General features: G+C 54.2%; 3 protein-coding genes across 9 annotated transcripts; 1 reads left to right on the top strand and 2 right to left on the bottom strand.

Moving 5' to 3' along the window:
* Window positions 1–4,035: 4,035 nt before the first annotated feature.
* Window positions 4,036–7,142, top strand: ZFAND2B (zinc finger AN1-type containing 2B). 4 transcript variants are annotated; one of them, XM_029224801.1, is made up of 10 exons: window positions 4,036–4,051; window positions 4,374–4,446; window positions 4,720–4,814; window positions 5,043–5,174; window positions 5,303–5,454; window positions 5,706–5,801; window positions 5,877–5,937; window positions 6,024–6,091; window positions 6,423–6,495; window positions 6,716–7,121. In XM_029224801.1, exons 2-10 carry the CDS (start codon window positions 4,392–4,394, stop codon window positions 6,758–6,760), a joined length of 777 nt encoding a protein of 258 aa, XP_029080634.1. In that variant the 5' UTR covers window positions 4,036–4,051; window positions 4,374–4,391; the 3' UTR covers window positions 6,761–7,121. The 4 variants fall into 4 exon arrangements, with proteins under 4 accessions (XP_029080634.1, XP_029080636.1, XP_029080633.1 ...); XM_029224803.1 differs by lacking the exon at window positions 4,036–4,051 and adding an exon at window positions 4,154–4,249 and having other exon boundaries at window positions 6,820–7,142; XM_029224800.1 differs by lacking the exon at window positions 4,036–4,051 and adding an exon at window positions 4,154–4,249.
* Window positions 7,143–7,240: 98 nt separating this feature from the next.
* On the bottom strand, window positions 7,241–14,501 carry ABCB6 (ATP binding cassette subfamily B member 6 (Langereis blood group)). Its single transcript, XM_029224796.1, has 19 exons — window positions 13,661–14,501; window positions 13,200–13,337; window positions 12,758–12,944; window positions 12,462–12,563; window positions 12,111–12,294; window positions 11,382–11,503; window positions 10,748–10,857; window positions 10,500–10,565; window positions 10,202–10,327; window positions 9,973–10,049; window positions 9,821–9,884; window positions 9,624–9,709; window positions 9,354–9,411; window positions 9,034–9,138; window positions 8,430–8,604; window positions 8,174–8,286; window positions 7,839–7,933; window positions 7,699–7,767; window positions 7,241–7,509 (listed from the first exon to the last, which is right to left on the bottom strand). Exons 1-19 carry the CDS (start codon window positions 14,207–14,209, stop codon window positions 7,401–7,403), a joined length of 2,535 nt encoding a protein of 844 aa, XP_029080629.1. The 5' UTR covers window positions 14,210–14,501; the 3' UTR covers window positions 7,241–7,400.
* Window positions 14,502–14,888: 387 nt separating this feature from the next.
* ATG9A (autophagy related 9A) lies at window positions 14,889–24,451 on the bottom strand. 4 transcript variants are annotated; one of them, XM_029224794.1, is made up of 17 exons: window positions 24,299–24,451; window positions 23,953–24,021; window positions 23,263–23,320; window positions 22,714–22,845; window positions 22,549–22,592; window positions 21,639–21,703; window positions 20,687–20,848; window positions 20,354–20,495; window positions 19,361–20,109; window positions 19,127–19,280; window positions 18,842–19,021; window positions 18,187–18,435; window positions 17,807–17,985; window positions 17,588–17,705; window positions 16,592–16,814; window positions 16,249–16,394; window positions 14,889–15,962 (listed from the first exon to the last, which is right to left on the bottom strand). In XM_029224794.1, the coding sequence occupies exons 4-17, from the start codon at window positions 22,814–22,816 to the stop codon at window positions 15,957–15,959; spliced, it is 2,520 nt and encodes an 839-aa protein (XP_029080627.1). In that variant the 5' UTR covers window positions 22,817–22,845; window positions 23,263–23,320; window positions 23,953–24,021; window positions 24,299–24,451; the 3' UTR covers window positions 14,889–15,956. The 4 variants fall into 4 exon arrangements, with proteins under 4 accessions (XP_029080627.1, XP_029080626.1, XP_029080628.1 ...); XM_029224793.1 differs by lacking the exon at window positions 23,953–24,021 and having other exon boundaries at window positions 24,299–24,372; XM_029224795.1 differs by lacking the exon at window positions 23,953–24,021 and having other exon boundaries at window positions 23,263–23,317; window positions 24,299–24,326.
* Between the last annotated feature and the right edge of the window lie 169 nt (window positions 24,452–24,620).

Here is a 24,620-nt window from a genome sequence, read left to right as displayed (position 1 = left end):
TATGATCATGTGACTAAGTTAATGATTTATACAATTATAGCTGGTCTATACAATGTTCACAGAAGTGATGTATGCAAATTCAAGGTCACTGAATGGTGGGGGTGGGGCAGGTGGAGGGTGGAGGGGATGCCTTCTTCTCCCTCATTCTGCTGCCTAGAACAAGGACTCATTTGGTACCACGTAGACAAAGGCAACACCTTAATGATGGTGAAGCAACAAAATAGGAGGTGTCCAAGTCGCCGACAAGTGCTATGAATAATAACAGCCAGCCCTGAATAATTACATAAGCAAGAAATTAAACTTCTTTCTTGTTAATGCCAGTTTCTGAGTCACTGTTATGGCAGTTTAACCTATATCCTATCCAATACCCTCTCCTTTATACATTGTTAGTAGAAAATGGTGCAAGGTTGAAGTGCTAAGGTACATAGACATTTGACACATCCGATTTTAAGGTGTGTGGACTTTAAACCATACTCCCAGACAGTGCCTGTTTGTCTTCATATCCGGGCTCCAAAACCCAGCAGGGTGAGGATTAGATTGAAGGTCAGAGGAAAAACAGTTCTTGCCTGTGACATGTGCTGCTTAGATTAAACCATATGAAATTGCTGTTTTTGTAAATTAAAAAAAAAAAAGTCAACTATTAGCAATTTCATATGTTTAAATCTAACAGAACTGATGCTGGATTCCACAGATATGGAGTCTTGGAATTGACAAATAGCAAGCTCTTCAACAGCTCTCCTTTCTGAAGGGCTTAGGTCAAAAGCTGAATCCCTATGGCAGAGGACGCTCAGGTGCATACCCGGATGAAGAGTCTCCTGCATGTCAACAGCCTGACTTCGGGTGTGATAAGAGAGTCTGACAAAGCCTTGGGAAATATAGTGAATCTAATGGGATAACTTATAACTATCTTAAAAGGGACAAAGTGAAACATGAAATAAAGGCAGTTAGCCACGGTTTTGTTGGGGGGGTGTAGACTTCGGGAGGAGGCAAAAGAGGTAATGATATGATTTAAAGCCATGTGTGTAAGCTACAAAATCAATCTCTTTTTATGGGGCTGTGTCCCATCAGTCATAGTATTGCAGATAACAATCTCTTCCTGTCCCTCAGTCAGTATGACAGTATGGTAGTATGGCAGATGGCAAGCCCATAGCTTGTATGTTACAGATCCAATGAACACTGATTTTTTTGGCCTCGATTCCAAATTCCCAGGAAAGAATCTGATTGGCCAAATATAGCAGATGCTCCTGGTGCCCTGTGCCTTGTCTGCTTGGCACATCTTGGACTTCAGCTGTCACTGTGGACAGCTCCTATGAGCCCAGATGCCTTCCCACCTCCAAGCTGAGCCAGCTTCAGTATTTCTGCCTCAGGGCTTTTCCCAAAGCCCCTCGTAGCTCAATCAGCTTGCACACAGGTACAGGTTGGCTGTGCAAGGTGGACATGGGGGACTTATCACTCCCAGGAGAAACCCCCAACTTACAGAAGACAGGAGTCAGCCCAGCCTCCTGTCCTTTAGAAGGACGATTCTGAGGTGTATTTTACATGCTTCCTCCTAGAGCTCCCAGTGGAATTGGGAACCACAGTAGTAACCAGTTCAATAATACACTTTGTTTTCCTTCCTTCCCTGTCTCCCTCCTTCCTGCTCTCTTACTCTGGCTAGGACTACCTCCTGCATGAATTATCTGCACCGAAATCCTTGTCTCAGGTTATGCTTTTGGGAAACACAAACTTAGTTACCCAGTGTGGGTCAGATGACCACTCCCAGACCAATCATCTGTGGCAGAAACATGGCTGCCCAGGGCCTACCCCAGAGTGTGAGGATGGGTTGAGGGAAGGAGCTGACAAAATTTCCCTGCAAGATTGGCCAAAGGTGTTCCATACACTCACTGAATGTTGGGCTGAACTTCTGCATAGAGGTAGGTCAAGGTGTTTCCCACAGATAAAGTCATAATTTTTTCTCTGAGGGAATTTCCTGGTGGTCCAGTGGTTAGGATTCAGTGCTCTCACTGCTGAGGGCCCAGGTTCAATCCCTGGTTGGGGAACTAAGATCCCACAAGCCGCATGGCATGTGCAAAAAAAAAAAAAAAAAAAAATTTGTTCTGTGTACTTTATGGTTGCTCTGGGAACAGAATTTCTTTCTTTCTTTTTACCATTTTATTCTTTCAGTGATATATTGGAAAGTTACTTATTTTAAAATTTCTATCTCATATCTAACCTCTATACTGAGCTTTAATTCTAAGCATCATCCCTAGTTCACGCCATCATCTCTTGTCTCTACTATAGCAACAGCCTTCTACCTAGTCTCCCTTCTTCCAATCTGTTCCCCACTCTGAAGCCAGAGTGACTTTCCCAAAATACAAATTGGATCATGTTACTCTTCTGCTTAAAGCTACCTACAGTTTCCTATTATGTTCATGTTAAAATTCTCAACACTAACGTGGCTTCCATGACCTGAGATTTGACCCCAGCTAACTCTTCAGCTTTATCTTCTGCTAAGCTGTCTCTTACACTCTAAGATCCCGATGCTATAAGCTTTTAAAAAGCTCATCTAAAGGATCTTGTTCCCTCTTATCTCCAGGTTTTTGTCCTTGCTGTTTCCTCTGTCTGGAATACCATCTCCTTCCATCCCACTCCTTTCTCCCTTGGCCTTCACCTAGCCAACATCTACTCACCCTTCAAGTTTTGGCTTGAATAACACTTGTCAACTCCAGAATGGGTGTACCTGAAATGCACTGCCGTATTACCTGGTAGATCCTAGTCTATGCATGTATTATCCCGTGACAGGCACGTGGGAGGATACTCAGTATGTTGAACGAAGGAAGGAAGGAATTGAATGGACTCTCTTGGGTTTTCTGGAAGGACTGTCCAAGCCAGCTTGGTGATTTTCACTCTAGGTGAAGCTGACTCACTTCCCCCAAACATGAGACTCAGGCCTGGCCCATCAGAACAACACATACCCTGGCCGCTGGGCCACAGGTCAGGACTTGGCAGAAAATCCAAGTCAAGGCAATCAGGCCCAGTCAGAGCTGAAATTAGGCCTCTTCTGCTTGAGGAACCAGGAAAAAATGGTTTTAATTTTCACCAGCCTTAGAGCTGTAAGGATGTAAGAAGCAGACACAGGGAAACAGAGTCAAAAGTTGGAGAGGGAGAGGGAGAAGAGAAGAAGGCTGGCTCCTCATTTCCAGCTGTAGCCTGGTTCTGTCTCCATTTTGGAGGACACTGTTCAACTCTAAGTTTATTTCACCTGTTTACTTGTCCCCATGCCCAAACTTCTGGGAAAATAAGAGTGCAACCAAGCCCACGCATGAGGGGCCAGAGAGGCATGTGAGCAACAAAATGTGCTGAAACAGAAGGTCTCAACCTGGGGCTCCCTAAGGTAAAGCAGGATGTCAATCCAGTGACTCTCTAGCTTCATTCAAGAAATATTTAATAAGCATTCAGCATATTCTAGGCCTGTGTTTTTCAAAGTGTAGTACACGGATAATCTGTCAGAGTTCTCTCCTACACTTCCTACTAAATCAGAGGCCCTGGGGGCTCAGGAATCTGCATTTTAAAGCAGCTCTTGTAGGTGATTTGGAGTCACACTGAAGTCTGAAAACCACAGGCACTGAGCTGGGTGCTGGGGCCTACCTAACACAAAGCAAGGCAGACGCGGCCCCTGACGTACCGGTATATTTATGTGGGGCAGGGGTAGGCAGGGGAGTGAGGGAACAGCTGATGACAATACGGTGATACGGTGCTAAAACACGACCAGGGAGACCACAGGAGGGGCGCTTAGCTCAAACTGAGGAGCGTCAGAAAAGCCTTACAAAAGAACATCGAAGCTGAACTTGGAGGAGCTACAGCCCTGAAGAGAAATGTGTATTTCACAGAAACGAGGGAGTTGTCAGCTCCTGGAGAGTAAGTACAGCAGTGGCTGCGAACGAAACGGCTAGTCGGAGAGTGTAGAGCGAAAAGCGGACGAAGGACCCAATTGTGAAAGACCCCAAACCACCCCAGCCCTCCAAGATGTCATCGGTCCTTGCCTTCGCCTGCCCTTTCGCCCTTCGTGGAGGTAGGTCCGCGCCCAAGAGAAACCATCCAGCTTCCAGTCTAACGCAACAGGACTGGGCGGGGGGATCGGCTCTTCCGGGACGCTCCCCCGCCCCCCGGGGACTGCGCGGGACGTGCCCGCCCTGCGCGACGACGTCAGCGTGCCCGCGCGCGCCAGGGGAGGAGTGGGAGCTGCGGGCCTGGAGGCGCTGACGCTCCGGTAACCCGGGCTGGGCAGTGGGGAGGAAGGGGCGGGACAGCGAGTCCCCCCAGAGTGTGGGGTCGCGGTTTGGACCCGGAGCGGGAACTCTAGAGGAGCTCAGCATTGCTTCCTCTACCAGCAGGCCCCGTCCGGCCCGGCGATGGAGTTTCCGGACCTTGGGGCTCACTGTTCGGAGCCGAGCTGTCAGCGGTTGGGTGAGGGGGTGAGGGGCGGAGCAGGCGGGAGGCGGGGCCGGGCGGAGACGGGCTTGGAACTGCAAGTGGCGGGAAGGGTGGGCTCCCGGGCTGGAAGTGCCCGAGGGAGGCGGGGCTCGAGGTTGGGGCGTGGCTTAAGAGATAGTGGACTAGGTCAGGGGTGCAGTTCACTGCGAGTACTGCGGCGTTTTCGTTCCCCTGAGCGGAAAGCTTGAGTGAGCGGGAAGGAGGTCGAGGTCCCCCTGGACCTGCAGTCCAACCCACTTCCTGCAGATTTTCTGCCGCTCAAGTGCGACGCCTGCTCGGGCATCTTTTGCGCAGACCACGTGGCCTACGCCCAGCATCACTGTGGATCTGCTTACCAAAAGGTGAGGGGGCGGTCTGCGGGTGAAAGGGGGCGGATGGAGGATGGCATGCAGAATCTCTGGAACCCCTCTGCCTCCCATTTCCTCTCTTTTACTGTCTTTCTGAGACTCAGTGCTGGGAACATTGTTTCCTTTTGCGTTTATGGGGGGTCATGTCCAGGTTCTTTCAGGACCAGAGATTTGGCTGGTTTGGGAGTAGGCCACAGACCGACCCCTGCTCCCTGACTGTAGGATATCCAGGTACCTGTATGCCCACTCTGTAATGTGCCTGTTCCTGTGGCCAGAGGGGAGGCCCCTGACCGTGCTGTTGGGGAACACATTGACGGAGACTGCCGCTCTGATCCAGCTCAGCAAAAGCGTAAGGTAAGCGTTGGAGGGGTTCACCATGGTCACCTGGGACTACAGTTGCCTGGAAGTCTGTACAACTGTTAGGATGAGGTTGAAGGGGGATCAGAGTCTCAGCAGAGACAATCCTCCCTACTCCACCTCAGATCTTCACCAATAAGTGTGAACGCTCTGGCTGCCGGCAGCGGGAAATGATGAAACTGACCTGCGACCACTGTGGCCGAAATTTCTGCATCAAGCACCGTCACCCACTGGACCATGATTGCTCTGGGGAGGGGCACCCCACAAGTAGGGCAGGGTAATTGCAACCAAGTCCTCTACTTGCCTTTGGGACCATCCCATCCTTCTGAAACTGACTCAACCTCTGTCATTATAGTTGGGAAGCGTCAACCTGTCCCCTTTGGCTAGGGAGTCTTTTTATTTCCTTTGAAGTGCATGTTTTCCAGACCTTGTGGAGGAGTTCCCCTCCAGACTTCCTTGGTCAGGCCAGGGAGGAACATGCAAGCTGACCGTGCCTGGAGGCATGCCAAGAGTGTCTCTTCCCTACAGACTGGCTGCCATCTCCAGAGCACAAGGCCTAGCTTCTTCTACAAAGACCATCCCCAGCCCAAAGCAGACCTTGCCTTCATCTACCTCTGCCAGCAGGTAGGCCTGCCTGTTTCTCCTCTTCCTTTTTTCCCTTCACATCTCTGACCTTAGCCTCTTGAATGTCTGCCATAGAGCCACAGCTCAGTCTCCATCCCGGACAGCCTCTCCAGTGATTGCTTTGCAAAATGGCTTGGTGAGTTGGGCAGGGGTCAGATGGACAGAAGCAAACCCAACAGAGAGTAAAGTCCAAGGCAGCTGGTCTTATTTTTCCTTTTGCAGAGTGAGGATGAGGCTCTGCAACGAGCCCTGGAACTGTCCCTGGCAGAGACCAAACCCCAGGTCCCAAGGTACCTTCTCTCTGGTGAAAGAGGGTGGGACGTGGGCAAGGGCTCAGTTTGGAGGGAGGTAGGTGGGACCACTCTCATCCAATGCAGGATAACTGTTAGGAACTTGGGCTCACAATTAAGCTTTTGAACTATAGTCTATGACCTTTGACAAGTTCTTTAACCCATTAGTCTTAATGCCCTCTATAAAATGGGGACAGTACTAATACCTTATAGAACCCTACCTATGAAAATTGAGATAATACTCACAAGTGTCCAGCACAGTGATGCCTAACAGATGAGATGCTCACATTTTAGATACTGTCATCCAGCTTAAGCTGTTCCTCCCTCCCAGTTCTCAGGAGGAAGAAGACTTAGCTTTAGCACAAGCACTATCAGCCAGCGAGGCAGAATACCGACAGCGGCAGGTATGAGGACGGGGTAGACACAGGCCCTGCGCTGGGAGCAAGTAAGGAGTTTACGGGGGGTTGGGGGGTGCTCTTCCAAGTAGTAGAGTTTGGGAATGGTGGTTATCCTTGTGTTTTCAATATGACTCCAGCCCATGCTGAGCTCTGCAGTGAGGACTGTCCCCCTCATTTCCTTGATGTCGAAACCTGTCTTCCTCTCCTTCCCCTCCCCTTGCTCCAGGCTCAGAGCCGCAGCTTGAAGCCGTCCAACTGCAACCTGTGCTAGGGCCTTGGGCTTGGGGAGGGAGGCTCAGCTGAGGAGGACTGTGGCCCTCGCATCTCTAGGGTCCACAGGGAGAGGAGGCCCGGAGCAGCCTAGAGTGAAGATGAGGAGGAGTGACGTGGAGGCCGCCTGCAGGGAGCATCAGGAGAAACAGCTTGTGGAGCTGAGCCTACAGATGGCTCTGCTGGCCTCTCCAGCTGCATGGGAGAGAACAGCTCTGAACTGTTCCCTGGCTGGGCCCTGGCCAGACCCCACATGGCCCCCTGCATCTTGATATCCCCCGTATACTGGGGCTCCCCCCATGTGTAGGGGGCTAGGAGGGGGGGGCTAGAAAGAATAAAGAATCTTGGCAGTCAGTAAGACACCAAAGTGGTGTGTTTCTTTCTCCTCTCCAACCAAAAACAGAAGAGTCCTGTCAAGAATGCTCACCTGATCTAAGGGTGGAGGCCCGTTGCAATCCCCCACACCAGAAAGTCACAGTGATCCCAGCTCAGTCCACACTTTTATTTCCCCCAAAAGTGCTTTTTTGAAAGGCCCCTTTCCTTCACTGTAGCTAGCACCAAGACCAGGATGAAATATGGCAGGGAAGAGGGGTACAGTGTTATTTCCCTCGGTTATGCTTTGGGAGGGAAGCATACTTTTGTCACCAGGCCTTAGTCTGGGGCTTGGTGTCTTCAGAGACTTCCTGTCCCTGCTGCTGCAGCTGCCACGTGTCAGCATACACCCCGCCTCGGGACAACAGAGCCTCGTGCCTGGGCCAAGGAGAAAAACATAAGTCCCAACCAACTATCAGTTTTACCCCAAGAGTCCTCGCCACTAGTCTATGAGATGACAGGGAACTGGCGAGGGAGATCCTTCCAGAAAGCCCTGGGATTCCACAACCTTTTCCTGGGGCCCTCAATTCAGAGGCCCTTCCCTATTCATCCTGCTGTGTCCCTTACCGTCCTCTCTCCACAATGCAGCCATCCTTGACGACGAGGATCTGGTCAGCACTAACCACAGTGGAGAGCCTGAGAGGTCAGAGATCAGTCACCTACCACACCATCAGTGTGGGCCCCGCTGCCTGCTGCCCGTCCCGTACCTGTGTGCCACCACGATGGTGGTGCGGTTGGCGCAGACTTTGGCCAGAGAAGCCTGGATGGCCCTCTCATTAGATGTATCCAGCGCAGATGTTGCCTACAGAGAGGGACTGGGTAAAACTGCCCCGGCCACCCAAATCCCCAGTGGGAGGAGGATGCGAGCTGCTGGCCAAAGCCTCAGGAATCAAAAAGAACCTGTTTTGCGCTTGAAAACTGCAAGGTGTTTCTGTGAAACATGGATTTGTGCTAGCTCTCCTAGATGGAGACGGTGCCCAGCAGGAATGGCTGGGGCACAGGTCGGGGAGGAAGGAGGGGAGAAGGCACTCGGGGCCCTCACCTCGTCCAGCAGAATGATGTCTGGAGCCTTGAGAATGGTGCGAGCGATGGCGACACGCTGCTTCTCCCCACCGCTTAGCTTCAGTCCCCGCTCACCCACCTGCGTATCGTACCCTGTGGAAATTGCCCACTTCCCTCAAGTCACAGTAATTAACTTGTTTTCTGTGACCAGGTGGGCAAGGAAGAGGTGGAACCGAGGTCAGAGGGAGTAACGGGACTGAACTGGGCAGGAGGGGGACTCTGCAGGGGAGGCTCACCTTCAGGGAAAGCCATAATGGTGTCATGGATGCCTGCAGCCTGAGCCGCAGCCTTCACCTCATCGTTCCCAGCCGTGATGCGGCCGTAGCGGATATTGTTGGCAATGGTGTCATTGAAGAGGACAGTGTCCTGGGGCACGACTCCAATGCGAGACCGGAGAGAGACCTGGGTCACCTGGGGCCAAAAGACCATATGCTCTGGCCTCTGAGACCCACCCAGGCCTGGAAGGTAGGATGGGATGGTGGGAAGCATATAGGATGAGAGGCCCTGCGTGAGAATCCTGCCTCCACCTTCCTAAACCCTAGCTGTGCAGGCAAATCACTTAACCTCTCTGAGTCTGTTTCCCCATCGATAAAGAGAAAATACACTTTCTCTCCCTGCTTCCCTGGGTTGCTGCAGATCTTTGTGCCTCACACAGCACCATACCACTCATTCTCATGACTACTTTCCTTATGCAGGTCGTCTACTGCTAGAAAGGCTGAGGTCTCCTGGCCCAACTTTCTGCAGGGGTGACAGCTCCTCCACCACTCCCTGGATGCCCAGCACCTGCCATTCTCTCACACACAGGCCTCTAAATTACCGGCTTCTCCCAAGCATCCTTACCTGTGAAATGTTCTGCCCATCTATTCGGATGCAGCCAGAGCTGATGTCATAGAAGCGAAACAGCAGGCGCAAAATTGTGCTCTTCCCTGCTCCTGATGGGCCCACCTGTTGCATAAGAAACAAAGGGAAAACGTTCTAAGGCCCATTGGCTTTTAAATCTTTCTCTCCAAGAGGCCACCGATGTCCATGGAGGCTGCTACAGTCACTCCAGTAACCTGGCATGACAGGGCTAACTCCACAGCCTTGGTCCCAAGCTACCATGGGCACTAGAATAAGGGAAGCTCAAGGAGTCTGGGCCAACTGGCTGGGTCTCCTCTTACCAGGGCCAGTGTCTGTCCAGGCATCACGGTGAAGGACACATCCTGCAGGGTCTCCCGCCTGCAAAGAAGGATGGGCATGCTCAGCAGGCCTGCTGCACTGCCAGGAGCCCCCTCCGACACTAGAGCCACTATTGGGCCCTGCCCCTCTCTTACTCAGGCTCTCTTCCCAGGTAGTGGGGGGCTGAGAAGCAGGGAGGAGGGGCAGGAAGGCAGTGTGTAAATGGACACTGGAAAAGGGGGCTGGGGGACAGTGAAAGGGGAGGGGCTCACCCATCGGTGTAGCTGAAGTGTACATTCTCAAACTCAATCTGGCCCCTCTGAAAGTGAAGGGGCCCTGCTCCAGGAAGGTCCTTCACCTGGAAGAGTGCCACCAATGTGTGCCATTACAGGCCTGGTATTCTCCAGACACAAAGAACGCCACGCAGGCTCCCGCTCCCCACAAACCCGGCTCCTGTCTCCTCACTCACTTCTGTCTCCTCTTTTAGCAGGTCAAACATGTTCTCCATGTCAATGAAGTTGGTCTGGATCATCCTGCAAGAAGAATGCTGGCTGGAACTCCTCTGAGGAGCTGGAGAAATAACAGTGCACCCTGAACAGGTGAGGGCCAGGGTCAGGTTACCTGTAGTAGGTGCCAAACCAGTTGAGGGGCATGTACAGCTGGATGATATAAGTGCCAAACAGCACAAAGTCCCCAACCTGTGGACATCAAGGGAAGAGGAGTCACAGGAGGCCTGCGGGCTCTCACCCTGCCCAGTGGCTATCACCCTGCCTGCTTCCCACCCAGGAACCTGGTGGCCTAAACAAAGACCCCGGTCCCCTCATCCCCAGGCCCAGCACAATTCCCTCACCTGTAGCTTCTGCTCACTGACAAAATATGCACAAAGCAGGGAGCCAGAGAGGAGCCCAAGTCCAATCACCAGGTTCTGGGTCTGATTTAGCAAAACCAGTGAAGCACTTGACTTCCACTCCAAACCCTGGGGCCATGACATGAGAAGAAGGAATATCACATACATGCTGACACTCACCAAATCCCAACCTGGCCCTGGGCACCTTCAACCTCACAGCCCAAATTTTACTCGTCTCTGTCCTGGCAATTCCACAAGGCCAGGCTGTTGCTCTCAGTAGGCCTCAAACTGGCATCCTCACCTGATATTTGATGATGGCCTCGCGATAGCGTTCCACTTCATAACTCTCCGCATTGTAATACTTCACCTGATGAATTCAAACCACCGCTGTTCCACACGGCCACAGCTTTCAGCTCAATTCCCCATCCCTCCTCCCTAATTGTAAACAGCACACCTCGCACCCCCCAGCTGCTCATCAGCCCCAATGGTCCCAGGCACACTCTTCCACATCTCCGAGCCTCACAACACTGACACCAAGGCCTCTGTTACCGTCTCAAAGTTTAGCAAAGAGTCCACAGCCCGTGCCCGGGTAGCATTCTCCTGTGTGTTCATAGCACGTCGAAACTTCGTTCTCCACTCAGTGACCACAATGGTCAGGGCTAGAGAGTGACAGGAGGAGGGAGAGGGAGAAGAAGAGAGCAAGACATCACTCCCAGCAGCGGAGACCATGTGCATGCCTGCTGCCGGTCACATGCGCGCTAACCCTGTGCTACAGCCCAGGGATCCAGATTCCAAAGGGGAGGGAGTCTTAAGCTCCCTGAGGGAAGGGGCTGTGTCCAAGACCTCATTGCAGGCTGCATAAAACCTGTGTGAAAACGGTTGTGGTGAACAAATGAACGCAAGCTGCATCCTGTTACAAAAATGAGGTTCGTCCTTGACTCGCATCCACAGCGGGCACCTAATGTGACCAGGATGCCCTTCCCCAGCCCTCCCTCCACCCAGGGTGAGCTGAGCTTCCCTCAGCAGAGGAGGCTCACCCGTCATATTGGAGAGCAGCAGGAGGCTATGCGGGTCCACTGATCTACAGTCTCCCAAAGCTGGGTCACCTGAGTGGGGGGCAGGGCTCATGCCCAAGGGAGTCCGTGGATAGTTCAGGGAGGTGGTTTCACCAAGCAGCACTCACCGAGGTAAAGACTCATGCACAGGAACACAATGAGGCCAAACCAGGCATTGAAGAACATGCTGAAGTAGACGATGCCAATGATGATGTCGGCCAGCGTGGGGATGATGTTGAACACCAGGTAGCTAGGAGGTGAAGTCAAGCAACGAAGAAAGGTTTAAGGGCTCGGAGCCAGCAACTCTCCCTAGGGGGTTTCAGCGTAGTGTTTTGTTTTCAACAGCAACAGACTGGAATCAAGCTAAATGCCCCTTAAGAGGTAGATGGCGAAGTAAACCATAGGATGCCCAAATTATAGAATGCTCTGGATCAATTATAATGAATGAGGAAGATCTTCATGTGTGGGTTAGAATACATCTCCCTAACATTTTGATAATAAGGCCATTCCGAGAATGACATCTACTTCATGACACCACTCATTTTAGGAAAAACCTCCACGATACCACATTAGTTCTGTGAGTCTGCATGTATATATGTAAAAAAATGCAAAAAAAGCAGAACTCAACATACTGAATGGAGTGAGAACCTCTGGAGAAGTGAGCGGAATTCAAAAGAGATTTGCTCTGTCTTCTTTATTTGAATTATTACGAGAGCATGTGTACATTAATTTTACAATTAAAAAAAAAAAGAGGACAGAGGAGCAGCTCCTCAAGCTGGGTCTATTCTCCTGACAGCCCCTCCACCCCTGCTTCTCCAGACCCGCCCTCCCACACTTCCTTTCCATTGGCTTGGCACCTGAGCAGCCCCGTGACACTGGATGTGCCCCGGTCCACGATCCGCAGCACCTCCCCAGTGCGGCGCCCCAGGTGCCAGCGCAGCGAGAGCTCGTGCAGGTGGGAGAAGAGGCGCAGCTCCACCTGCCGCGAGGTGAACTGCTGCACCCGGATCCATAGGAACGTGCGCAGGTTGCTCACGAAGCCTGGGGGAAGCCAGGGGAGGCCTTGGTAGGGCTGAGAAGCCTAAGGACGTCATCCCAGCAGCAAAATGTGAAAGGTCTGAGAGCACCAAGGGGCCTGGGGGAAGGACGCCTGTGGGAGAAGGGAGAGGGGCCAATACCAACCGAGGTGAGAGCAGAGTCTCTCATACCTGTACTGCCGGTGCCACCCCCCTGGAGGAACTTGAGGAAGACATAGGTGATGACAGTCCAGACCAAGGAGCTCCAAGGTGCCTTCTGGGTCAGCAAGTTCACTATGGAGAAAACGAGTCCGAGCCCACTTATGGACCCTAGAACCCTCTTCAGGAGAAACCACCCCAGGAATCAGCCACAGTCTCTTTCTGACCACCCAGCTCCCAACTCTGTCCCACTTCCCTAGGCTAGTCCCCTGCACCAACCAGGCCAATGAAAGACCAGAGTGCTGAGCTGACAACCCTTCTCCCCTCACCTATGTCCCTGTAGAAGATGGGGACCAACACGTTCAGTCCCCGGTCCAGCCCCATGAGCCCCAGGCAGATGAGCACAACAAACTGCAGAGCTGGACTCCCTCGAGGCCACAGGTAGCCACTCAGTAGGCGGAGTTTCCTGCCAAGGTCTTGCCAGGTAGACCGTGGTGGCCCCTCTGTTGACTGAACCTAGGATGGTGAAACGCATAAGGGAGGGAAGCTCAGAAATCAAAATGAAGCTCACTATCCAGAAAGCCTCTAGGGAAAATGTATGGGATTACAGCTCCCAGGTAACGGTAACAGACCAACAAGCAATCCCTGATGGGGTAAAGCTAACAGGGCACAAACTGAGATTTAGGAAAGAAATGGGTTTTTATGGTGGGAAGAAATGATGACAGAGAATGGAATTAAGATAGATCTGAAGTTTCAGAAACTGAGGTGTACCTGGCTCCTGTCTACATCTTGATCCTCTTCATTGACCCGCAAGGTGTATGACTGGGGACGAAGTCCGGGGGCCCAGAGCCCCAGGACAAAAAGCCCTCCAGAGACCACATACCGCAGCACCCACAGGCTAAACTGAACCTAGAATTAAACATATGTGGGGAGACTATCAACGAGGGCCAGAATCCCATTGTTACTACTTATAACACATCTGGGGACTGGGGTAGGGCACACACCCAGGTCCTCCTCAGGGGCCCAGCATCTAATAGGCTTTTAAAAAAATCCACAGTGACTCAGCACAGCCACTCCCCAGCAGCTGGCTATCAGCTCCCAGCAGCGCTGGCCCCTCCTTTCTTCCCTTTTTTAGAGGCATTCGAAAGCATGGAGCCAGTGTGACCAGACATGCCATCTTTCTTCCCAGCACCCGCTACCCATGCTTCCCCTCCCCCCACGAGGTCACTCACCTGCTGGCTCAAGTTCGCCCTTGCCCACCACCATTGTGGGCTGTTCCAAGACACTAGGGCCAAGTTCTCGGCTGCAAAAGCCACAGTCCAGAGGAGCAGGAGACCCGGGCTGTGCGTGAACTTGATCCAGACGCCCATTGCTAGCTTCTGCCGTGCCTGGCTCCGTTCCACCACGAGCAGCCCCAGGCCACAGGCGCTGGCCACAGTCCCCAATAAAGACGCCAGCAATAGGTAGCCTGGCAGTGGGGCACCCTGGGCAACGCCCACCCGGCCAACCAGGCCGGCTAGGGGCAGCGCCACCTGAAGTGTGGCCAGAAGCAGCTGCAGCACGTAGGGAGCTACGCGAGGGCCGGCCGCCCAAGACACCGCGTCAGCGCCACCTGGCCGCTCCGGACGTTTGCAGGGAAGAGCCGGCACCAAGGCCAGAGCCCCCAGGACCATCAGCGTCGAGGGTACAAGCGTGAAGAAGAAGCAGGGGCTGAGGCCACCCTTCGCCCAGACCGGACCCGCGGGTCCTTCGGCCTCACAGTAGTTGCCCACAGTCACCATGGCAATGCGTGGCCGCCGGCCGAGGCTGAGGGGACTGAGGGACAGGAGAACTGGACCGGCCGCTCGGGGCGGGGCGCGGAATCCCGGGTATCTCGGGTCATGGAGCCTCGGGGCGCTAAGCCGCGGGGGTCGCGCGGCAGGGACGAACGTGGACCCGGCCACACCACCCCCTCGCTTCGCGCACGCGCCGCCGCCACGCACTCACGCCGGGCACGTACGCCGTCTCTGCCGTCCGCCCCTAGCTCGCGGCCGGGGACCTCCTGGCCAAGTCGGGGCCCACAGGAATGTTCAGCCTCTGCCTCCAGCCGCTCTCTTCCGCAGCAGCCCCGCCCACCAGGGCCGCTCCCAGCTCCTACCCAGGGCCCCATTGGCCGAGTGTCTCCGAAGGGGCGGGGGAATGGTGCACGCTGGGGAAGGCAAAATAGAACAGAGGAGTCGGCATGGTCACGTGCTCAGGGCGGGAAATCTGACCGCACGTCCTGCCGGAGTCCTTGACCTCCACGGAACCAGGGATCGGAAGCTGCCCTCTGCTCGCCCAGTAGGTCGGTATATCCAAGCGATCGCATTGGCCAGCTTTCCCACAGAGCCGACCGGGTCCCCAGCCACCTGGGTGGTTCACACACACCCCACACCCCGCTTGCCCCCAGAACCTTGGCCACTCGAGACAACAAGCCGCGACCTGGTCAAAATCCCTTCTTTATTAAGGGTTGTCAAGCTGTACACGGTCCCCACCCCACTCCGCTGTAAGTTCGGGCAGCGTAGTTCACCGCTCACCCGCAGCGGACCGCAGCTGGGTGAGGGGTGGGGCGAAGGGAAGGAGCCGGGTCCCAGCATGCAATGCGGCAGCCCAAAGCGAAGCCGTCCTGTCGGCCCTCCATCCCCCTCAAGGGACAGTGGGATGCAGGCCAGAGCTCTCTTGCTGATAGGCAGCCAGTCGAGGGCACACTTCCAGCCCTGTCCATCCCATGTGCAGGTGGTGGGGCGGGGTACAATAAGCAGCAATAGGGGCCAGGAAGGCCTCAGTCTCCCGGGGGACCCATCTTAAAAGTTGGAGAGGGCAGCAAAGAATTTCCATCCTGCTCCTGCAATTTAGAAACTTCCTTCTTAGTGTCCAAAGATAGCATGAGGGGAGCTAGGAGCTAAAGCCTCCACACCAAGACAAAGCAAAAGCCGAACAGAAGGGGAACAAGCGAACAGAACAGGAGCAAGTGGCACACATGCCAGAGATGTGCAGGAAGCAGGGGAGAGGTGAGCAGGCTGCAGCACTGGGAGAGAACTGGGGGTGAGGTAAGGGCCACAGCCTGAGCTGCTCATCTGTTCAGGGTGCGGGGAGGGCGGCTGCAGAGGTTGAGGGTCCAGGCCCACCTCCCCACTCCACAGTTGGCACAGGTTCTCCCTGCTTGGCAGCTTCTGTGGTGGGCAGTCCTCTGGAGACTTGCAGGGTTGGGTGCAAAGGTGGCAGTACTGGGGCTGGGCTGGGGACCAGTTTCTAGCACCACACTCTGAGCCAAGGGGTGTCCTGGGGATGAGGCTAGAGTCCTGTGTGCCCTGGTTCCTAGGCCCCCAATCTCTCTCCTGGGGCTGTGGTGAGCCCAGCATTGGCACCTTCCTTGGCCAGGCACAGACACACAAACACCACACGCGTGGAGCCAGGCAACACTCAGAGGAGCCCTCCATGGCAGGCGGATGGGATGGCAGGGCAACGGTGGCCTCCATCCTGGGGCATAGGGACCCTCCTCAGCCTCGTCTATACCTGTGGAGAGAAAAGGGTTGGTAATGGAGATAGTCTTCAGCTATCTGCTTACACAACAGAAGCCTGGAGATAAAGGAAACGGAAAACTTGATTCTTGAGGAGGTAAGCAAAGGAAAAATCAAGTCCTGGATTTCACAGCAGGTGAGGGAAGAAAAGGAAGTGTACTTTGGTGGGGAAGTTGCAGTATCTCTGCCTGAGAGGCCCACCTCCCTTCACATGAGAAGCTTTGACCTCAGCCTGCAAGTTACTGCTTCTGGCAGTTGTTTTGGGGTCTTGAAGCCCTTACCTTGTGCACCTGAGGGGGAAGCTCATCCTCTGAGCCCTCTTCAGGCACGGGCTCTGGGTGCCTTGATGCTGACTGCCCATCTTCAGCCCATCCTCCAAGGGGCAGCCGAGAGAAGTGAGAGGGAGCCCGGGGCACTGTTCCAGGATCTAAATATACAAGTAAATACTCTTAGAATGAACACAAACAGGAACGAGGAGAAGGGTACTGGGGCTTTTGGGGATAGGTGGAAGTGCGGGGGAGGGATTAGTCTCCTTGGGTCTGGTCCCTCTGACTTCTTTCGTCCCCTAGAGGCCCCAGAAGGACCACCCTTCCCTGAAGACTCTGTGTCCTTCCCAGTGGATACCTGTGATGCCTCCGTAGCGCCTCTGGAAGCCCCCATGCAGGGCAGTGGTCTCAGGAGCTCCAGGCCGGGATGCAGCACAGGGATAGCTGGCGGAGCGGGGGATAGGCTGGGGGGCCCGGGCACCCTCTCCCCCCTCTTCGGGGGCACTCTCCCCACTCTCATCACTCTCCCGGCGGTGCCACACATGCCGCTCAGGTTCAGCCTGGGCCTGCTGCTTGTGGAGCTGAGAAGTGGGGGATTCATTAGTTGGGGACAGAAGAATATCTGTCTGAAATAGCTACCCTCCACCATGGTATCGGCCAGTTCCCATTTATACTGCCTCACCTAGAATCACTGACCCAGGGTATCTGTGTTAATAATGTGTAACATACACATGATATCTTACAGGTTAAATTCTCAGCAGATCCCTGGAACAAGCCTGTGCATAAATTGTAATAGCTCTCATTTTCCCCAGTCATTTGATTCTGGAACAAACTGGTTGTGAATCTAAGTGCCAGGAACTCTTTTAGATGCTAGGGATACAGCAGTGAACAAAACAGACAAAAATTCCAACTCCTGTGGGGATTATATACTTCGGGGAAGTGGGGAAGGATAGATAATAAACAAATAAAAAAGGGAAAAATACAATGTCCCATGGTGCTAAATGCTATGGAGAGAAAAACAGAACAGGAAGGTTCAGGAGGGTAGGCAAGGGAGGCTTTTACTCAGGGTGGCCAGAGGTGGTCTCATGGGGAAAGAAGGAGCATACTTGAATGAGAAGGAGGGAGCCCTGTGGATATCTCAGGGAAGTAGGTTCTTGGCAGGGGAAACCACAAGTGCGGAAAAGGCCTGGGCTAAAAAGGACAGGAAGAGGATGTATGTGGGAATGGAGATTGCAGAGCAGGTAAATGGCAGAGAAGAGATTTGGACCCAGGTCTTGCTTCACATCTAAAACCCTCTATTCTGTTTTCAGCTGCCACCTTGGTTCTACGACCCTGCCCCTTCCAGCCCACTCACCTGGTGCATATAGAGGGCATGCAGGCTCATCTCGGTGGATGCATATTCCGACAGCACCAGGCTCTGCAGCTGTCCTTCCCACACACTGCTCCCGGAGCTGGCTGTCCTGGCATCCACCCTGCCCCCCAGCACAGACAGCAGTCATCAACATTTCTGAGACCCACACAAATTGCTGGGGGCTACTGCCATGCCCTCCTCTCATGGCCCACCTCTACTCACCCAGAGCCTGTCATGGTGCTGGGAGCCCGGCCTGTGGGAGCCTGACCAGGCTGCAGAGGGGAGAAGGAGCACAGGGCAGAGGCGACCTCAGCCCTGTGCCTGGAGCCCTGCAGGTCTCTGGGCAGTGGGGGGCCCCGGCAGGATGAGCCGGCTACCACATTTGCAATAAGGCTCAGTGGCTATGAAAGAAAAGGGTGGGTAGAATTCTCAGGGCATAGGGATGCCTCTGAGTCCCCCAGTATTCTGCACATTAGGACCCAGTGGCACAGACTGGACAGAAGGAAACTGACCCGGTAGGCCCTTCCGCCCCATGCGCACGTCCCACGTCCCAGCTCCTGGAGTCCACTCTTCCTGTCATCTCCCAGTCCCTAGGAACGCACCTCAGACTCAGATTGTAAGGATTGGATGGACGTAAAGAGTGCATTTTCCGGGAGCAGACCCCCTTGGGCAAGGCCTGCAGCTGCTCCGTCCCGCTGAACTTGCTCCTTGAGGAAACCGAGGAAGGCCGTGCTCTCACGTGGTGGCTGCCAGCCAGGGTTGGTGATGGCAAAGTGCATGAGTGACAACTCTGTCTTCCCATCCTCGGCTTGCTGGTACACTGAGGCCTCCGTCTGCCCACCGGACAGCCACTGTACAAGGGAGGCTGCAGTGAGCAGGACTGTCCCCTTACAGGAACCCTTTTTGTACCTTTCCTGCCAGTGGGGAGGCCTTGCCCCTGGAGGGCAGAGACCACAATGCACTGCTGTATCTTGTCCAGGGGCCCAGGTGCCCACCCCACGGGTGGCCACATGCCAGGCTAGCTGCTTGGTTTGTGCCTTCCAGGGAGCTTGGCCAAGGGTGCAAGTTTAAGGTTATAATCGAGCCCAGGCTCCTGTTTACAAAGCAGTGTGTGCCCTGGTACAGGGTTGCCCCAAGGCAGGGCTGCCTTTTTGTGATTTGTTGGCTCAGAAGGGTGCCTTTTTGCAGTTTGCCCAAAGACACTGTATATGCCAGCATCACCTCTGGCCAACTGCCCCCCCCCTCCTTTCCTAATACCTGGGGGTGCCCATGCTGGCGAACATCCATCTGAGCGAAGGAGCAGGTATCTCCGACACCAACGACCTCCACGGTGAAACTGCGGAAGAAGTCTATAATCTCCAGGGCCCGTGGGCGCAGGCAGAAGATGAGGATGAGGGGGGTGACAATGGGGCTCAGTAGCTCCTCCAAGATGAACACCTAAAAGGGAAGGGATCAGGGTCACAAGAGAGCAGGAGGGAGCCCAGCCCTCGCCACCAGGCTATCAGCCAGTCTCTAGCAGGCCCTAACTCCAACTCCACTCACTGCCTTGTACTGGAAGAGCTGGGCAAACTCGTCCCGGGTCTGCGAGCGGTGGGCATTACCCTGCCAGTGGTCAGGCATGTAGTGGATGTGAGCGAGGATCACGCGGAGCAGCTGCTCAGGGCAGAACACCATGTGCTGGTCCGGAATAAAGGACCTAGTGGGATCAGGGTCATGGTGAGACATAAGCCCCCAGGAATGCTAGTTGGCTTGCTCCCACCTGCTCCCCTGGCCCACCTGCACACGGTCACGGTGACCCCCAGGAGCGTGACAGTGGTGAGGACATGTTCCACAGCCAACACATCTTCGTCGTAGATGGTGAGGGCAATAAGCACGGCCAGGATGGAGCCAGCAAAGAAGGCGCAGTTCTTGGCCAGCAGTGTCAGCAGAGGTGACAAGAAGCAATTCATGTACTTGGATGCGGGCTTGTAGCCTCGGTTGAGGCGGGACTGTAGCTCGTGCTCCAGCTCGTTGAAGTGGCGGAGGTAGCAGCGGCCGTAGAGCGACCAGCAACGTGCTCCCAGGGCCCCCGGCTCCCGCTTCAGCACCTCGGCGTAACTGAAAAAGGCATAGAGGATCTGCCAGATGAGGATGAGGGGGCACAGCAGGAAGTTGGCGATGCCAATCCACAGGATGCGGTTGCTGAGACGCTGGGCCAGCTCGAGCCGTTGTCCCCCACGTTTGTACTCAGCCTTGAGGCTCCATTCATTGAGAAACAGAGAGCCAGGTCCCCAAAAGAGGATCAGCTCGAAGTTGTACTTGAGGCCCCGAGTGAAGAAGACAACCTCCCCGAGACCGGGCAGGCGGAAGCGCAGAGGCAGGAGGGATTTGTTAACCAGTGCCACCATGTAGTTCTGGAAACGGAGGATGCGGTGGTAGATGTCCAGCTCTGTTAGCTCACGTTTGTGGATGCAGATCTGGTGCTCTTTCTGGGTCTGCACAATCCGGGCCTGTACTTCTTGCCACGTGCAGTATGGAAGCGCAGACTATGGGGTGGGGAAGAGACGAGGGATGGAAGGTGGGGTTGTTGCCTCGGCCCCTTGCCCTGCATGAGCTGTGAGGCTCAGGGGTCCTCTGAGTGGAGCCTTTAACCGGATGCTCCTTGATCTGCAAAGGACGGCTGAGGCTGCCTGATGCCCAGGAATACAACCCCCCCACCCCCCCGCTGCTTCCCAAGCTGCAGAAGACGTCCTGGCCTGTGGTTGTAACTGCCCAATTTCCCAGTCTCACCATGGGGATGCGCAGAGCATGCAGGTAGAAGGTGTGGATCTCCCAGTAGCAGCAAATGTTATAGATGAACTTGACGAGCCGGTGAACCCAGAAGACACCAGCAATGACGAGGATGGTGATAAGGGAGCCATTTTCCTGAATCCTGGTGGGGAAAAGAAAGGGAGGAGGAGTGGCCCTTGAGGAGCCTTGGCAGACATGCTGCTGTCCTGAAGGATTTGGAGAGGCTGAGCCTGAGCCTGTGTTCTGGGGAATGTTACTGCCTCACACTCCACTCCATTCCCCACCTGCTAGCTGAACAACAGGCTCTGGTGCCCTCTGAAGTGCCGCACTTACCTGGCGCTACAGACTTGGGCAGGCAAAAAGGCATCTGGCAGAGTAACCTTGACAGGCTCGGTAGGGTGAAGACTGTGGTTCACCATCTTGTTGGCAAATAGGATGTCGTAGTCCACACAGCTGACCAGGAAGGTGGTGAACGCAACCACAAAGAGGAACTGCCTGGGGAGTTGGGAAGAGAGGGCGCAGTCCGAGAGATACCAGTGAAATAACATGGGAAAAATGAAGAGTCTGGAAGCCCCAGACCAAAATTAGGGAGCAGCCTCTGGGGAAATGGGCTGGAGAACTCCGTGTGGGCTCTCTCTACTGCTTGGCCCCAGGGGACCCAAGCCAGCTCCTACTTTTTGCTCTTAGCTTCAGGCACCACAGAATCAGCCTGCTTTTCCACCTCATAGTAATCTCTGCCACCACTCGCTGGACTCCTTCAAAGGTCTTAAATTGTGGTCTGTGGTCCCCAGTACCTGATTTCCTTTTGAGATGGTAGTTAGAAGCCCTTTGCGGATTTGAACTCTTTTCTTATGGAGGGAAGGTTTCCCAACCCCTTGACATTTGGCAAAGCCATATGGCTCCTTCCTCCTAGCAGGCTCTCTACTCAGCAGCAGGCCTAAGGTGCAACCAAGGCAGAACAGAGACATTTTTCTCAAGTGAGTGGCTGGCATCTCTGATACCTCCTGCCTGAACCATGCGCATTCCACTGGAGCTCTGATGAAATGATCAAGTCTGACTTCTCTTTGTGGAAGAGACAGGACTTGGAAAGCTTTCCTTATAAGCGAGATTAAAAAAGATAAGGCTGTAAAACGGTGTCACACCCAGTCCTTAAACTATAAATGTTTGCAGAGTTTTGAGCCTAGGACTGACTTGCATTGGCGGTTTGGGCCAGGCGTTGAGCTCAAAGAGAGGAAACACTGAAATGTATTCCTTCACCACATCGTCCATCCCTTCTTATACTTACATGAGCTCAAAGATCTCCCCGATGAGCATACAAGTGAAGCCATTCTTCTGGTGTAGATTATAAACGTGTAATTGTTAAGAAAAAGTGGTCTGTATAGACAGCAATTAAGAGCACAGGGACTTCCCTGGTGGTGCAGTGGTTAAGAATCTGCCTGCCAATGCAGGGGACATGAGTTCGATCCCTGGTCCGGGAAGATCCCACATGGAACAAAGCCCGTGCGCCACAGCTACTGAGCCTGTGCTCTAGAGCCCATGAGCCACAACTACTGAAGCCCACGCTCTTAGAGCCCGTGCTCCGCAACAAGAGAAGCCACCACGATGAGAAGTACGTGCACCACAACAAAGAGTAGCCCCTGGTTGCCACAAGTAGAGAAAGCCCGTGCAGAAATGAAGACCCAACACGGCATAAAAAAAATTAAAAACTTAAAAAAAAAAGTACAGACTTTGGTGTCACATACCTGAGCTGAAGTCCTGGCTCTATGACTTTCAAGCTGTGTGACTTTGGCCAAGTTACTTAACCTCTCTAAGCTTTTGTCTGTAGTGGTGTGTTGGGAATAATAGCACCTGCCTCATAGGATTACTAGGTCTGAGATAGTGCATATAAAGTATTTAACACAGAACTGACACAGAATAAGTCAAATGACATTAATTATTATGGTTATTAGCATACCATCAAAAAGAATCACACTCAGAGAGGTTCCTTATAAACTAACACTACAAAATGCAAGGCACGTAGCTCTTGATAAATGTGAGGTATCATTGTTTATAATGATCATTATTTCTCTAGCCTCTTTCAGGCTCAAGGTGTCTGAAAAGGATTAGAGCCATACCCACACCGACTTCTCATCAGGGGCCTGGCTTAGAGAGGGGCTATAGGTCCCAGAGCTCCAACACAGAGACACAAAGGATATTCGAGAGAAGAAGAGATCAAGGTTTTCGATGTGGTGCCAAGGTGCTGTGGGTACAGGAGCAGAGACGTCAGAGCCCTGAAGAAGTGGAAGCCCCTGCTCCCTCAGTGTTCCTCCACCAATTCTCCCCCCAAGCCCCAGCTCTGGCCGTCATGTCCAGGAACTCACACTTGCTCCCCTCAGGGACATGCACCAACAGGTCCTCCTCCCCGGGGGGTGAATCGCTGTAGGAGGCCTCTAGGCGCTGGTATTCAGTGTCAAACTGCGCCATCACCACCGCCCCCTGTCCACCTTGTCCACCTGTGGGTAATGAGGAAGCAGAGACCCAGGTTCAGATCCCTGGTGCTGTTGGTCTTCTCCCCTGCCTACCAGACCAGAAATGAGTGAGAAAGAATCCTGGGCTTGGTCTCCACTACCAGTCTTCTTGGATCAAAGGCAGAGAAAGAGCAGTAACCCAAGGAGAGCAACAAGCTCAGGGCTTGGGAGGCCCTCACCGACCAATGAGGTCAGTCATTCCCAGAGCCTTTATTGAATGTCTACGGAGGCCTTGCTGGCCTGAAGGCAGATTCTGGCCCTGTGGGGGGTCTGCTTCATCTTCTATTCACTGGAGAGAAGGGGTCCTCCCCCTCCCCTCCTAGAGAAACCTTGGTCTCCCAAGAGACTAGCAGTTTGGAAGCACTTTGTAAACAGAGATTTGAGATAAGCACATGGCCCTACCAGCTCCATGGGCAGTGTCTGCTCCACTCCAGCCCTCGATGCCCTGGCTCTGCAGCTGCTGGAGGAGAAGGTGTCAGGCCCCGGAGAGTGGGGAGTGGGAACAGAAATAAACCCAACCCTACCACCCCCCGACGCCCCACACTCAGGGGCGGCCAAGCAAGGGGCAGGGAGGCTGCAGTGGGAAAGAGGCACCCTTCCAGCCTAGGGCTATGCGTACTTCCTCTGGTTGTATTATACACGGCCACTCATTCAACTCTAGGGTCCCAAGAAGTGTCTAAGTGAACCTGTGGAGACTGAGTCTGTACAGGGCTGGACTGTTTCTCCATTGCCCCACTTCAGCCTCAGAAATTAGATGGACCGTTCAGGGTCCACAAAGCCCCAAACCCAAAAGCCAAGAAGAGAGTCTTTTCTAAAGAGGACCTTTCTGGTCAACTCCTTCCCTTGCTTCCCTAGCCCCAAAGGCCCAGCAGGCAGGCAGAGTTCCTGGATGGGATATACTGATTGGGTCAGTGTAGACCTAGATTCTGGGTGAACTGCCTTGGTCCTGGAGCCAGGCATGATCTAGGTGGCACTCAACCAGTCAGTGCAGACCCCGTGGCTGTGGAGCCCTGCCCAGCCAGGCCCCGGTGGGATTCCCTGGGTTAGTGAGAACCCTGGGTCCTAAGCTGACCAAGCCCTCAGGGAACTCACCACTTATTGGGTCAGTGTAGACCCAGGGCCCATAGAGCCCCTGCCAGCCGGGCCTGGGTTCAGGGGTTCCTGCGAACGTTGGAGGAATCAATCCAGTCCGACAGCCGATACCCGCAGGTGGGCTGGGTTGCCTCCCTACACCCAGCAGCCACGACCCGAGCCCAGCACGCCCCCAGATTGCCCGGCCCCCGGCCAAAGGCTCGGCTCCCAACAGCGGACAGCACTGCGCGCGGCCCCGTCGCTCGCGCGCGCCCCCGTCCGCGCGCCCCCGCTATCAAAACATTCCGGCTGCGCGCCCCCGCCCCGCCCGTGGCGCCCCTTCCCCCGTTACTCGCCGCGAGCTCACTTAGGGCTTCGAGGGCACCCCTGGCCAGGCCCGACCCGGACCGTGAGATTTCGGTATCCGGTCTCGCGTTTCACCTCAGGGACGGTGACCCGGGTGATTCCAGGGGCTCCGTCGGCTCCACTGGGCTCTGCCCGACCCGGAGCGGTAGGCCCGGCGTCTGCCACTCACTGTCACCCGCAGTTAGCCTGACCAATGAACATGATAGGTGGAGACACGACGGCCAATCTCGGCGTCTGGGGCGGGACTAAAGGCTAGAGGCGGGTCTTGGAAGTCAGGGGACCAATTGTGCGCTCTATGTGGGGAGGGGGTTCAGGTGCGGGCG

Source organism: Monodon monoceros, unplaced genomic scaffold (assembly GCF_005190385.1).
Source record: "Monodon monoceros isolate NGI ecotype Baffin Bay Population unplaced genomic scaffold, NGI_Narwhal_1 Super_Scaffold_16, whole genome shotgun sequence".
NCBI classification, from domain to species: Eukaryota; Metazoa; Chordata; class Mammalia; order Artiodactyla; family Monodontidae; genus Monodon; species Monodon monoceros.
The sequence above is the reverse complement of the archived record's forward strand: the minus strand, read 5'-3'. Positions and strand labels throughout refer to the sequence as shown.